The 13816-nt window shown below is 39.8% G+C and overlaps 1 protein-coding gene across 1 annotated transcript in view; it reads right to left on the bottom strand.

Annotated features, from left to right (window-relative positions):
- Positions 1–13246, bottom strand: part of GRIK1 (glutamate ionotropic receptor kainate type subunit 1) — a 340717-nt gene extending 327471 nt beyond the window's left edge. The window contains exon 1 of the mRNA XM_002924137.2: positions 12814–13246. Coding sequence (XP_002924183.1) covers positions 12814–12931 — 118 coding nt within the window. The 5' untranslated portion in view covers positions 12932–13246. The remainder of the gene's footprint in view (positions 1–12813) is intronic.
- Positions 13247–13816: the final 570 nt, after the last annotated feature.

Raw genomic sequence — 13816 nt, 5'->3', positions numbered from 1 at the left:
AAGATTACTTCATTTGAAACAAAAGGCAGTATAGACTTTAGGAAGAGTGCAGCAGACTTAATTTGGCATGCTCTCCAGGAATTGTTTACTGATTTGTTTTTTAAAAGCATCACATTAATCATTCATTCTGCCTCCCTTTGCTCTATCTGATGTAGAGTTGGGAGGATGAATCTCGGAAGTTCCACCCTGTGGACTGCCTTTCTGATTTTTTTATGACATTCACAAAAAGTGAGTAAGTGATGTTATTCCTGAGCGTTCTTCCCTTGTACGTAAATGCATCTAGCCTAACCGAAGGCTCACACTCACTGGAATTAAATTAAGATAATAAAAAATATAATGTTAATACACACTAATTATTCTAAATTGTTAGGCTATAGCTCACTCACTTGTAATTGCTATTTTAATTATTTTCCTAAGAGTCCTTGCAGATGAAGACATTTCTGCACACTCAAGTAACTGAAAGACAAGTTGACCAGAAATGCCTACATAACCCAAAGCTCAAAGACAATCCCAAGATATGTACAGGTTAACATATTTTTTTTTGGTTAGGCTTTCTCTATGGATATTTTCCCCAGATGTCAGACACTCCCTGGATTTTCATCTTTCAATAATTATCACCACTTAGACTGTACTTCATCTCCATTTATTTTGTCTGCTCTTTTTAAGGACATACCTCAAACCTTCTCTAAAAAGAGCATCCAGATTGAGAGTAAGCACACTGATTAATTCTGTGATCCTTGTACTGTGAAACTTGTATGGATTTTATTAGTTGATTACAACTTCTCATTCATTCAAATATGGATTTTAAAGAATCCTCAGATGAGTTGAATGAGAAAAAAATTTGTAAGGAAATAATACTGAGATACAAGTTCAGAATTGTGGCTCAGGGATGTCTGGGCAGCTCTAGTGTCAAACGCTTGATTTTAGCTCAGGTCAAGATCTCAGGGTGGTGAAATCCAGCTCTGAGTCTGGCTCCATGCTCCTTGAGGAATCTGCTTGAGATTCTCTCTCTCTCTCTTTGCCCCTCCTGCCACCACTCGCTCTTTCTCTGAAATAAATAAATAAATATTAAAAAAAATAAAAATAAAAATAAAGAATTGTGGCCCAGCTACTGAGTCCCTCTCTCAGTTTAGTTTCTGGGGCCTCAGTGTTCTCATCTATCAATGAGAAAGTAGGATGTTTTGAATGCTCTACCTGGTCTTAAGCACCATTTAAAAAATATTTATGTGTTTATTGATATGATTTTTTTATTCGTATATATGCTACATGAAATGTATGGCTCTATTTTTTGTTTTGATATGCATTCTGTAGCTTGTTCAAAGGGACTTTTGGTCTCATTTCTCTTCACCATTTAGCTATAATTTCTAGAAGAGTGTGCTGCATATATTAAACTAATAATGCACAGTAATTTATAACACATTTTTTGTATTTTCTGCTAAACTATGATTTCCCCTTAAGATATTTATTTGGTAGTTTAATACTGACAATTTTCTGACAAATGTTCTATAGATGTAGCTAAAATATGATCAACATTTTCATGTTAATTGGGCCCTAGATTATGGCATGTGTACCTTGCCTTTCAATCTGACAAACAGAGGTACTTTCATCGGCCACAGAGTGGACATTTCAAAAGAGATCATAGCCTGAGAACATTTTGGAGACACAACATGATCTATGATCTCTGCAGTCCCTGTGTCATTCCTCTCCACCCTTCCCCCTACCTCCCAAACCCCCAGTCACTGTCCGAGTACTTAACCCCATTGCCCTTCCCTAATTAGAAATGCAATGATAGCTTTATATGTGATTTTCCCCCATGTAGAATAAATAAGAAAAACGAAAACAAATTGGACTTTTAATATATATATTTATATATGAATATATCTATATTAATTTGTATTATCTATTATATATAGCATTATATATATAATGTATATAATGATATATTTAATAACATGTATATGCAATACATATACTAATTGTATAATTATGATATAATACATAATAATTACATATAATGTGTATATATATATAGAGAGAGGGAGAGAGATATGAGTCTTAAAAACCTAGGCTATCCATTGCAAAAGCCAGAAAACTGAAATTTCAAAAGTTTGTTTTTATTACAACTTCTGTTGTCTTAATTTTAAAAGCTTCACTTTAAATACCACCATTGTGTTTACAGGCTGAAGCTCAGAGTTCAGGTAAATGTGAGACACTGTGAGAATCCAGCTCCCTGTCTCCTCTTCTTGCAGTTTGGGGGTGGGGGGCCAGTAGAGCCCCTCTGATCGGGGGAGGACCTGTACACGTACCATGCTGTACCGTGGGAGAGGACGGCATCGTGTTCTTTCCAGGTGCATGAAGGAGAGCTAGGATGGAGGCTCGGTGAGCTTGAACAGCAAAGGTCTGAAATAACAACCAGGCTGGAAAGTAACTTGCTATCGTGGGAGATCCCTCTTTGATGACATCTGGGCAAATAGCCCACTTGAGAGACCAGTCTCAAAGGGTCAGCAGCCCCAGAGTAAGCCACGGTGGGCTCCCCAGTTGGGTGTAAGCAGCAGATGCCATGGAGTTAGAAACCAATACTCAGGATCAGACAGGACAAGCTACACCACAGTGGATGTCCTGGAGGAATGACAGCAAATGCCTCTCCCTTAAAGGGAGGAGTCTTTGATCACTGTAGGGGGAAGGAAGAAAGGGATTCCTAAAAATTTACATTTTAAATTGCAAGTGAGGACTTTGATGTAGTCCCATTGGAAAAAGGGGCTTGTGGGCATAGTGAAGTTTAATTTCAGGGAAATGAACAAAGTTCCATTTGCACACACGTGATGCTGTGGCTATAAATGCTAAGCGTCATGGGGTTGCACATCTCCATGCAGCAACTCAGTTCAAACCAAGACAATAAGCAGAGCCAGCACTGTAGAGGGACTGCAGATATGGGATATGGAAGGGGCTGACTGGTGCACCTATGTACCTATTCACCACCAACTCCCCTCTGACAGACAAGGCAACAGATTTGCTAAAATGTTATGTGACATGGCCATGCTAAGAATCACCAGGGCTAGAAGTATTCTCATTTCAGTGCATTTTCACTGTGCCAAACTGCATGCAAACGACTGCTAGATTAATCTAGAAACTGCAGAATGGTAACTTTCACCAATCATTTTTAAATTGGACAAAGAACATTAATAGGGATCAAAGTGAAAGAAAAAAAATCACCATCTTAGCATAACAAATGGGCTTCCGTTTTCTACATTCATTCTCTTGTAGTTCTGACCTATAAGCAAGGATGGATTATATACATTCTCAATCCAAAGTACAGAAAACTATGAACTATGGTCTATACGACTTCTGAAGCATTTTCCAGTTTTAACACGTGAATTTCATCATAAAATTATATTTAATAGATCTTTCTTTCTTGAGTTTATTCTATTCCTTTCTTAACCGTCCCCTCCTGTTGAACATTTAAATGATTCACAATTGCTAATAACGGCTCTTGCCAATTCACTGAACATGTATAGAAACTGCCTTAGGGTTCAAATATATAGCAAGAACAAAAGAAACATGCACTACCCAGAATTCGAAGGCAAATATTGCCTTTAGACTTGAAAGATGGCTTTATCTGACTAATTCATTTTTAGGAGATGAAGTACAATAACATCTTGTACAGTATAAACATAGGCAGGTCACCAGAATGCGACTTCTGTTTATGGATTGGCAAAGTAGGTAGTTCAACATTTTAGAAGTTTAAAAGTTTAGAAGTATTTTATTGGTTTTGGGAATTAAGTATTGATTCTTTTAAGGGCATATTTAGATAATTTTGCTAAGAAAAGGCATCCCACAAATAGTTTGCTATGAGTATTAATTCAAAGACATTAGCACTTAATGCCTCTAACAGAGTATGTTACTGCATGAATCAATATTCAAAATTAAATTATGTTTAATTAAGTACAAAAGGCATAGAATAGTTGAAAATCTAGATGCTAATGGATAGAAACAGCTAATGTCTGATTTTCTACAAACTCACTGAAGAACTCTAAAGAAGACATACAACCATCACATTTTATCAATAACAATTTTTATATAGTTTTTTTCTTTCATGATTTTTTCCAACATTATATGCTGTTGTCTTTGTTTTAATGATACTCTAGAAAACTCTTTATGTAGCTATTATATGGAATTGACAACAGTTTTTCTATTTGCCTTGATACAATTAGTTACAGCGCTCTATGTACTGCCGAATAGGTGGGAACAGTAACAGCAGAAGAAACCTTGATATGGGTTGGGTTTTGTGGGGGTTTTTGTAATAGACTTTATTTCTTCAGTTTTTAGAACAGTTTTAGATTCACATAAAACTTGTGAGGGTTTTACAGAGAGTTCTCGTACACTCCATGTCCAGTTTCCCCTGTTAATACCTTTATATGAGTATGGTGCATTTGTTAAAATTAATGAAGCAATATCGATACACTATCATAAGTAATATCCATCTTTACTCAAATGTCCTTAGTTTTTACCTAAAGTCCTTTTTTTTCTGTTTCAGGATCCCACTCAGAACACCACATTACAGTTATATGTCAGGTCTCCATAGGTTTCTTTAAGCTGTGACAGGTTCTTACACTTTCTTTGTTATTTATATAACCTTGGCAGTTGACAAGTAAAGGCCAGTAATTTTGTAAAGTGCTCTTCTGTTGGTATTTGTCTAATGTTTTCCTCATGATGAGGATGGGGATTTAGTTTGGGGGAGAAAAACCAGGTAGATAGTGCCATTTGCATCCCATCACATCGAAGGTAGATGCTGTCAACAAGATTTATTGCTGGTGATGCTGACCTTGGTCACCCAGCTTTTCTGCTTGGGAGATATGTCTCTTCTTGCCCATTTATTTACTATTTATTTATTTATTTACTTATTTATGTATGTATTTAATCATTTATCTACGTCAGTATGGACTTGTGGGTATTTATTTTATACTTTGGGTCATAATCCAGTACTACTTTTAAAAATTTTACTGCTTAAATTATTGCAGTTTTGGCCATTGACAGCCTGGTACCTGGTGTCCATGTCTCTTTAGTATATTCCCATCAGTGGGATTTTTTGGAGCACTCCCTTACTTTTCTGGCAGCATAAGATGCTCCAGGATCATCTTGGGTATTTCTTCTAACATCTCCAAATTGTCCATTTCTCCAGGTGTGCCTGGGGGTCAGGTGTGCTCATTGCTATAGAGGTATCACCCTTTCTAGGCCCTTTCAGCTGGGACATGTATGCATGTGTCGACTAACACATTTACGGCTTGTTTCAATCAATCAGATAAGCCTTAGCACAGTCTACAATCTTGGACTTGTTCACTGTAATAAGTAATGCATTTTATTAAACTCCTTTGTGCTTTTTAAAGGAAAATAGTAAGTAGTAATGAATTGCAAGCCTCCAAATTAATAGCTGATGATAATAATAATCATTAGATTTCTATGAAATAAAAGCAGACATATATAATTCTAGTATAAAAATCTGTGCTGTTGAGCTCCTTTTGGAACATTCTTCAGCAGAAATTTTAAAGAGTATTAATAGACTTTTGTATGTTGTTGTGTTCTGCGTTTTGTTTTCCTACGTCAGGAGAGCAGTAAACTACTAATTCATCGGAAGACATAAAATAGGATAATTTTTCAAATATATTTAGCCAACTAACGCACCAAGGAATATATTGAAGGATTTAGAGAGTGAAAGGAAAGTGTTTTCACTATTGTAGGGTGCTTCTGTGAGATTGATTTGTGGTCAATAGGCGTTTACTCTTCAATCAGTCAATGTCCTTGCTTCTTAATTTCACTTTGTAATTAATCTTACTTTGTATTTAATAAATATGTTGACATAGCATTATACAAAATTACATGCTTTAAAAATTTTAAACTTTTAATATGAACAAAAGAATGAAATGTCTTTAAGTGACTTGGGGAAGCTATCTAAAGATTTTTATTTTTTTAGTAGTACAAAAATCAAATATTTTTACCTCTTTATTGTTTTTTGTTTGTTTGTTTACTCCTCCGGGATAAACCATTTTTCCCATTTGACTTATTATTACTAATACTATAATGTTGATGATATCAGATTATAGGTTTTTCCAATTTGATGTGACAACTTGATCTCAGCAGTAAATCAAGACAAACTCATGAAGTTTATGCATCTGGTAAACCTTTCTTTTTATTTTAAATGTTTCCATTTCTCCACAAAAATTAACCATTGAAAAAATCAGATATGCATTTAAAAAGAAATAAGTAGGTTGAACTTTAAATATAGCCTTTTAATTTACTACAGATTATATTCTTGGAAAATATATTATAAACCTAATATGATTTTTCCATTTAAAATCATGTTAAAAAGCAAATCTAGTGAAAAAAAATTAGGAAAATGTCCCCATATCACATTTCACAGTAATAAGAATGATATATCTTTCAGCATAGGTAATGTGGTTTTAAAAATGTTTTCAGTATAACAGAGAACAAGTATCTAAACACTGAAATGTACAGTTGATCCTTGAACAACATGGGCTTGAAATGCACGGGTCCACTTATATGCAGATTTTTTTCTGATAAATACAGTACAGTACTGTAAATGTACTTTCTATTCCTATGATTTTCTTAACATTTTCCTTTCCCTAGCTTACTTTATTGTAAGGATACAGTATATAATGCATATAACTACAAAATCTAAGCTCATCAACTGTTTACATTATTAATAAGGCTTCCAGTTGACAGTAGACAACTAGAAGTTAAATTTTGGGGGGGTCGAAAGTTACAAGAGGAGTTTCAACTGCACAGGGGCTGGTGCCCCTAACCTGTGTGTTGTTCAAAGTCAATTGTGCTCTTACAGCTTTATAAAAGAGTTCTGAGGTAGAGTGGACAGAATTTTGGTTAGACTGAAGAAGCAGCAGGATGTGTGGTCATGTGAGTTCTGATGTGTGGACTGACGATTTCAGTGGTTTTATTGGCCAGTGTTTCCTCAGATTTGTTCTGAGGACCAAGAGTTCAGTGAGACATTAAGAGCTGTGATTCAAGTAAGAGTCCTCTGATAATGAAAATGGAGGAGATACTGGATTTAGAAAAAGAAACAGGTTCCTTTGTGTAGAATCACAAAGAGCCTTTAATATACAAACCCACCTCATGAATCTCTAAGTGACAGCATTTCTCCACAATTAGTTGGCCACACAAATAAATTATTCTAGAGCACAAAATTCCTACCCTGTTCATTCACAGGGAGAAAGAGAGGGAGGTACCTTGGTCAACTCCACCACATGACATTCTCTTTACATATGATACCACATTTCATCTTTGCAACAAACCCATGAGTTTGTGATTATTTCTTCTTCTCTGGCTAACAACACACACACACACACACACACACACACACACACACACCCCAAAAAACACACATTAGTAAGCTTTTCAAGGTCAGCCAATTAGGAAAAGGCGGATAGGAAAGAGAATCTCTTTCTACCTGGAGTTCTCCATCAGTCTTTCTTCTAGGAGACAAAACTTCTGGAAAATTTTAGAACATAGATGATATCTTCTAGATTATATGGTTAATTACCAGTGGAACATTGGAAGAGCATTGAGAGGCTATGGGAAATCACCACCACCAGACTATTTCCATCAATTTTCCCTCAAAACCATTCCAATGAAGTGTACAATCTAATTAAAAATGGTGTGCTTGCTAGGCATTCAGGAGCAAGGCATTCCCTCCAACTAGATTGCCTTCCTTAACCCCTTTTTAAAGAGAAATTATGGAGAATCAAATAATAATACCATCTTTCCTCTTTGCTAATTGCCTAAAATATACTCAAATATAAATTACTTTAACCTTGATTTATGTGGTTACCCCTGAATCACTAAGAGCAACAGTTCATCTCTCTTATATTTGATTTCAGCTTAAACAGTTATGTAACTGCATAGATAAGTCCATACACAACATCACATACTTTAATGCAAGCAGCTTGAAACTTGAGAACAGAATGGCTAGCTTCAAATTCTGGCATTTCTACCAACTAGCACTTGAACTTAGGCAAAGCTACCAAGTCACGGTGTTTTCATCGAAAACTGGAGATTAGAAACCATATAGGAAATGTAGCCACAGTTCCCGTTTAACGTAGTATAAACATTGGGCTTACAAAATCAATATTAAAGAAAAAGATGAATGATGCAGATAAAATAATATGGTAAAAGAGCTGCTCATTTGCAGAAATATATTCGCATTAGCCAGGCACTCTCTTTTCATCATGCTAAAAGACAGTTTCTCTCTCAGATTTTTCAAGGACCGGTGGCGTTCTCAAGTTGATGTTAGGACAGTTATCACCCTGCGTTGTCTGGGTGAAATCTACCTGAGGCCAAACAGATCTCCCCAAACAAAGGTGGGAGTTTCTGCTCCCCATTTGGCAGAATGAACCCACTCTGTGTGTCATCTGTGCATTTGGGGACTTGAACTTATTCCATGTTGACTATGTCATTGAGGTAATAAACCAATGGCAGAAATGAACTGAAAACTCTCTGAGAATAACATTTGGAATGAAAAAATAAAGTCTGCATTGGGTCTGATGAAAAACTTCAGTAGTTACATAAAATGTACACCACCAGAATATAAGTTTCAAGGGGTAGGATGTGTTTGTCTGTTTCATTCACTGTTGTATGTCCTGCATTGAGAATTATGTCTGGCTCATGGTAGGGGAGTAAACATGTAGTAAATATTTGTTGAGTGAAGAATGAATATTAAAATGATGAAAGGATCTGTGACTAAAGAATAAAGTTGTGAGTTTTTGTACACGGAAGCAAAAATACAAACAAATACGAATACAACAAAGCTTGCAACTTTGGGGATCCTTGGAATTAAATATTAAAAGATGATGTTATGACCAACTTGATAATTAAAATAAAATCCATTTGGATCTCTCTTAAGAAAATAAGAGCATTTGGACAACTATATTGTCATTTAACTTTCCACACTATTCGTATAAATTTCCACAATATTTCTCTTTACATGCTATAATTAATCGCATAATAGTAATACACTTTTTAGTAGTTTGTTTGCAAGTCACAAAAATTGTTTATTTAATCCTCTCCCTGTGAAATAGGAAAGGAAGATATCATTATGGCTAATTCACAGGAGAACAGATTTAGGCTCAGAAATATGAAATGTGTAACAGATATATACCACATTTACTACTGAGTCCTTGCTCAGACTAAAAGGTCAATAATGAACAAAAAGTAAAAACAAAACAATAAAGCAATTATAATGCAACTAATGTAACCATATACTGCTCCAAGCACTTCCGTATTCTATTCCGTGTACTCTTACCAATGTCGCTGCGAGGCTGCAATTGTTTTAGCTGGATTTTTCAGATGCAAAATGAAGGTTTGGTGAGATTGAATAACTCTCGCTGACCTATCTAGTAAGTCTTGGAAAGGGGACCCAAACCTGTGCTTTGTGACAACAAATCATGTGTCAGAAAGCCTGGCTCCCACCACTTAACTCTTAACTTTACCCTTTTACCACCACCTTTATGACTGTGTATATTGAGATAATATGTAAAAATATAGGATGTAAGTATAGCTTTCTGTTATGATTATTATTATTAGAAATAGGATACATCTGTCCCAGAAATTACATATGCACATAGCATTGTTTTTCTTTCCTTTTCTTTTTTTTTCTCTTTTCTCTTTTCTTTTCTTTTCTTTCCACTAATGGTGGTGTGCTACTGTCTACTCAGGTCACCCAGACCCAGCTGTAACTATTAGTTATTGGTTGGCTGGCCATGTGACTTTGAAGCTCAAGTGTGTGTGTGGTGTTGGGAGGGGGGCAGAGATTAACTGGTTGTCATGGTACACTGGAGTATACAGAGAGGAAGGGAAGACTCAGCATCCCCTAGGGGATTTCCAGCAGCTGGTCATACTTCTCTTCCATGCAGGGTGCTGGGAAACTTCTGGAGTGCAGTGGTAACATTTAGAGCACCTCTATCCTGTAGGACCCCTTTCATGTCTCTAAGCTGTGGTGTGAGGTTGGTTAAACTTTTCAACAGATATGCACAATATGTGTGAGAATCATGCAAATGTGCATGCTAAATGACCTCTCCAATATTTAGCATGCATGAATTTATCTTAAATTTTATACCTTTCATTCACTTTCCTCAGTAGCTCAAGAATAAGAAGACACTCACAAGCAAAGTAGACCACTAATTAATTCATTCAAGCATTCAAGTGACTTTTTATATAAACACAGTGCAAAGTGCCTAAGATTAATGCTATATTTTGGATATTTTAAGTTACTGGAAAACATGGAAGTCAATAATCAAGAGCCCCTTTTTCTGGTTGGTTGGTTGGTTGGATAGTTCATGGTTTGTGGGAAAGAGGAAAAAAAGATGAAAGATGAAAAAGAATGCATTTCAATTCTTCTCTTTCCTTCCCTACACACACACACACACACACACACATACACTTCACACACTTGCTTAGTTCCTAACTCCTTTGATATTTTGTATTCAATGTTGGACCTGGCTGACATAAGAAACTCCCTGTAGAAAGGCAGGTTTCCTCTGAGCCAAGGCTGGTTTCCATGGTGCTGAAATGTCCATTTAAAAGTAAGCATAGTCCTGAGGTACATACAGGCTAGTGCTCAGGCCAACCACAGGTCACTCAGAGCCAGAAGGAGTTAAGACATTTGTACTGCACATACACAGCATCAGGCCATGCAATTTTACTTGATGCATTTCAGCTCCCATTTAGAAAAAGGAAATCTCATTATCTTGTACCATATATTTTAAGTTCAGTGAATCATGTTGGGATGTTTTCACTTTGAAAACCACTTTTAAATGGATGAGCATAATTGCTTGGATAAATACTCAGATCTGTGAACAAATATGTTTTAAAACACCCTCTTCCACTCCTTCTGGGAATTCCTTGAGACTTGGGGAATGCAGGGGAAGAAAATGCTACCTTAAGTTTGTTGTACAAGAAGGAGGGCTATTGGCTGACATGCCCTCTTCTAGTATGTCTAGTTTTGTCTCTTTTAAAATATATAAGGTATAAGAAAACACCAGTTAAGTTAATAAGTGTTGGAAATTGTAACACACATTCATCACTTATTTAGTATTGTTCAAAGAAATTTGTTATTGGATCATGGAGGGTTGATTGCATCCAGGAAAAAAAAAATCAAGATATTAAGGCTAGAACATATCGAAGGCGAAAGATATTTTAGTTATGACTGGTATTTGTGTGTGTGTGTGTGTGTGTGTGTGTGTGTGTGTGAAAAGAATACTTTGGAACTCTTTTAATGGACAGTCTAAATGATCTAAAAATCCACATTATCATTATCCATAATTTAGAAAAATATATCTGCAGTAAAAATTAGTAAAAGGTATCTTTTCTTGAAAATTAGATCCTACGTGCCTGGAGAAAATGCATTTCAAAGTAGTAACTTCTTTTTTTTTTTTTTTTTAACAAAATAGTGATGTTGAGTGACAAGAACTAGTTTCTGAATCTTTGGAAAGAGGTTTGCTAATTGCAGGCCGGAATCAATAAAATGACTGAGAAATTTCAGCTGCTTGGGGGCATCACTTGGCCAGTGTTTGCACTGTTCTGTGCACATTCTTGTGTTCCTGGAAAGAGTGTGAATTCGAAGCCCTTAGAGCTCAGGACTTCACTCTGGCTACCTCAAGTGGGAGACTGGAGAAGCTGGGAGACACATGGGGTGTCTGAGCCTCACCTGTGGCTCTCTCTTTGTGTCCCTAAGAAGCACAATTCATTGGGGAAGGGAGAGGACAACCTGAGACTAAGGGAATAGAAATTGGGTTTAGTATGGAAGGGAGAATATTAAAGAGGGCAAAGAGCTTTTTGAACGCCCCCCTCCCCATCAAACAGCCTAGAAATTGCTCAGTGCCTCCACTCAACCATGGTGGTGGGTACTCTGTCTGTAGGTCTAGGCACTAGCAGATACCCCCCTCTCCAACTCTTCTATTGTCCTTGCCCTTTGCTCTCTTAGGCTGCCCCAGGGTTCCTACATCCAGCCTTCCAGTCCCTTTTTATTCCACCTGAGACAGAAGTCCAGAGTCTTCCAGGGAGTTATCTTGACGGGGACAGGATCATTCTCAGTGGCAGGCAGGCGTGGCAGATTGGGGATCAAGTGCCACACTTAGGTGCCTGCTCTCGATGCTAATTAACTATCCTCGCCACTCCTTGAACTCTTAGTTACAGAGTCAGATTTGGGCTCTGCCCCACTCTGGTGGAACCCTCCAGACTTTGGAGGCTCCATGTAGAAGAACCCAACTTGGGGATAAAAACTTGGAAGCTCGGGGTTACCAGGTTCCGGGGAATCCCTGTGGTACCCGAATTTTACTCCTGACATCTGGACATGCCTGCGAGTACCAGGCACTTGGGTTGCTAGGGACCTGGGCTGTGCAACTGGACCTCCCGACGTCCTCCCAGACGCCCGGAGAGAGCATCTCCGCGTCCAAAGCAACTGGCTGCAGCCGCGCGACCCCGCGCCTGGAGTAGGGTGCCCCAGCCGGCGAGCTTGGCCCCCTGCACTCTTGTCCGCATTCCTGGAGCCCGGATTGAAAAACCCGCCAACCGTTCCTCGTGGGGAAGCCCAGCACTCGCCAGGAGGGCAGCGGTGACGCGGCTTCCCCTTTCTCGGAACCTCCCGTGCGCGCTGCCCTCGCCACCGCCGGCTCTGCCCCTGCGCCGGCGCGCGCTGCCTCCCCGGGACCCGCCGCGCCCGCGCCGGCAGCGGGGAGCGGCTAGGTCCCGCGAGCCGGCAGCCCGGAGCGCTCCCCCGGGCTCACTCACCGATCCTGAGTACTTGCGGGGCGGTCTGGGGGAGGACGTAGCAGAGGAAATAGACGAGTGCCCAGCTGGCGTCCCTGGTCCAGAGCCGGGGCTGGGCGAGTAGTGCGCGGCGCTCCATCTTCCCAGCTTCTTAATTCCTGCCGAGACCCAGCCGCGGCCGCACGCCGGCGAGATGCAGCCCGCCCGGGCCGGCTCTCTGCCTCATCCTCCCTGGGAGGCTCGGCGTCGGCACCCTGCACGCTCCCCGCAGACAGAGATCGAGGGAGCGGGCGTGGGAACGCGGAGCTGGCTGGCGACGCTGGGCTGGCTCGGGGCTCCTGGCTTCTGCCGTTAGCCCATCACCGCTCCTCCTCCTCCTCCTCCATGGGCCGCAGACCGCGGAGGATCGGCGCGCTCCTGCTCCTGGAACCCAGAGACCAGCTGAGGAAAGTTGCTGCCCCAATTTGCGGGCAGGTCTTCCTCATTCGTCCTCTGGTCAGATGGAAAGTGGGGGGTAGGTGGAGGGGCCAGCGAGAGAAGGAGGGGAAAAGGGGAAAGAAGGAGAAGGAGGAAGGAGAAAGGGTACTGGGTGAGTTGGTGCAGGGGCTCTGAGCGAGCAGGATGGGCTCCTGCAGGTTAACTGGGATCGGAGCCACGCTCTTGCCTCTCTCAATCCTTGCTTTCCTCCCCNCTTTCCCCCCCCCCCCCCCCGCTGGCCCCACCCTTGATTTACTGCCCGCCCCAACACCACTGATCCAGACACTCGCACACGCACACACGCACGCACATTCTCCCTTTCCCTCAACTTTGCGCTGTGCTGCTGGAAAGTCGATTGAGTGTTGCATACTCGAGACCGAGAAAATCTGATCTACTGGTCGGAACGGAGGCAGTCTCCGCTGTGGGCTGTGAGTGGCAGAGGGGCCTCCTTGGTAATGTCCCCCGTGTCCCGGTGAGGGGGTCGTGGAGATGACCAACTAGGACTCTTCCCATCGCTAGATGGAGAATCGCCTTCTCCGAGGCCAGT

Source organism: Ailuropoda melanoleuca, chromosome 1, assembly GCF_002007445.2.
Source record: "Ailuropoda melanoleuca isolate Jingjing chromosome 1, ASM200744v2, whole genome shotgun sequence".
NCBI classification, from domain to species: domain Eukaryota; kingdom Metazoa; phylum Chordata; class Mammalia; order Carnivora; family Ursidae; genus Ailuropoda; species Ailuropoda melanoleuca.
This window is presented reverse-complemented; position numbering and strand designations above follow the sequence as displayed.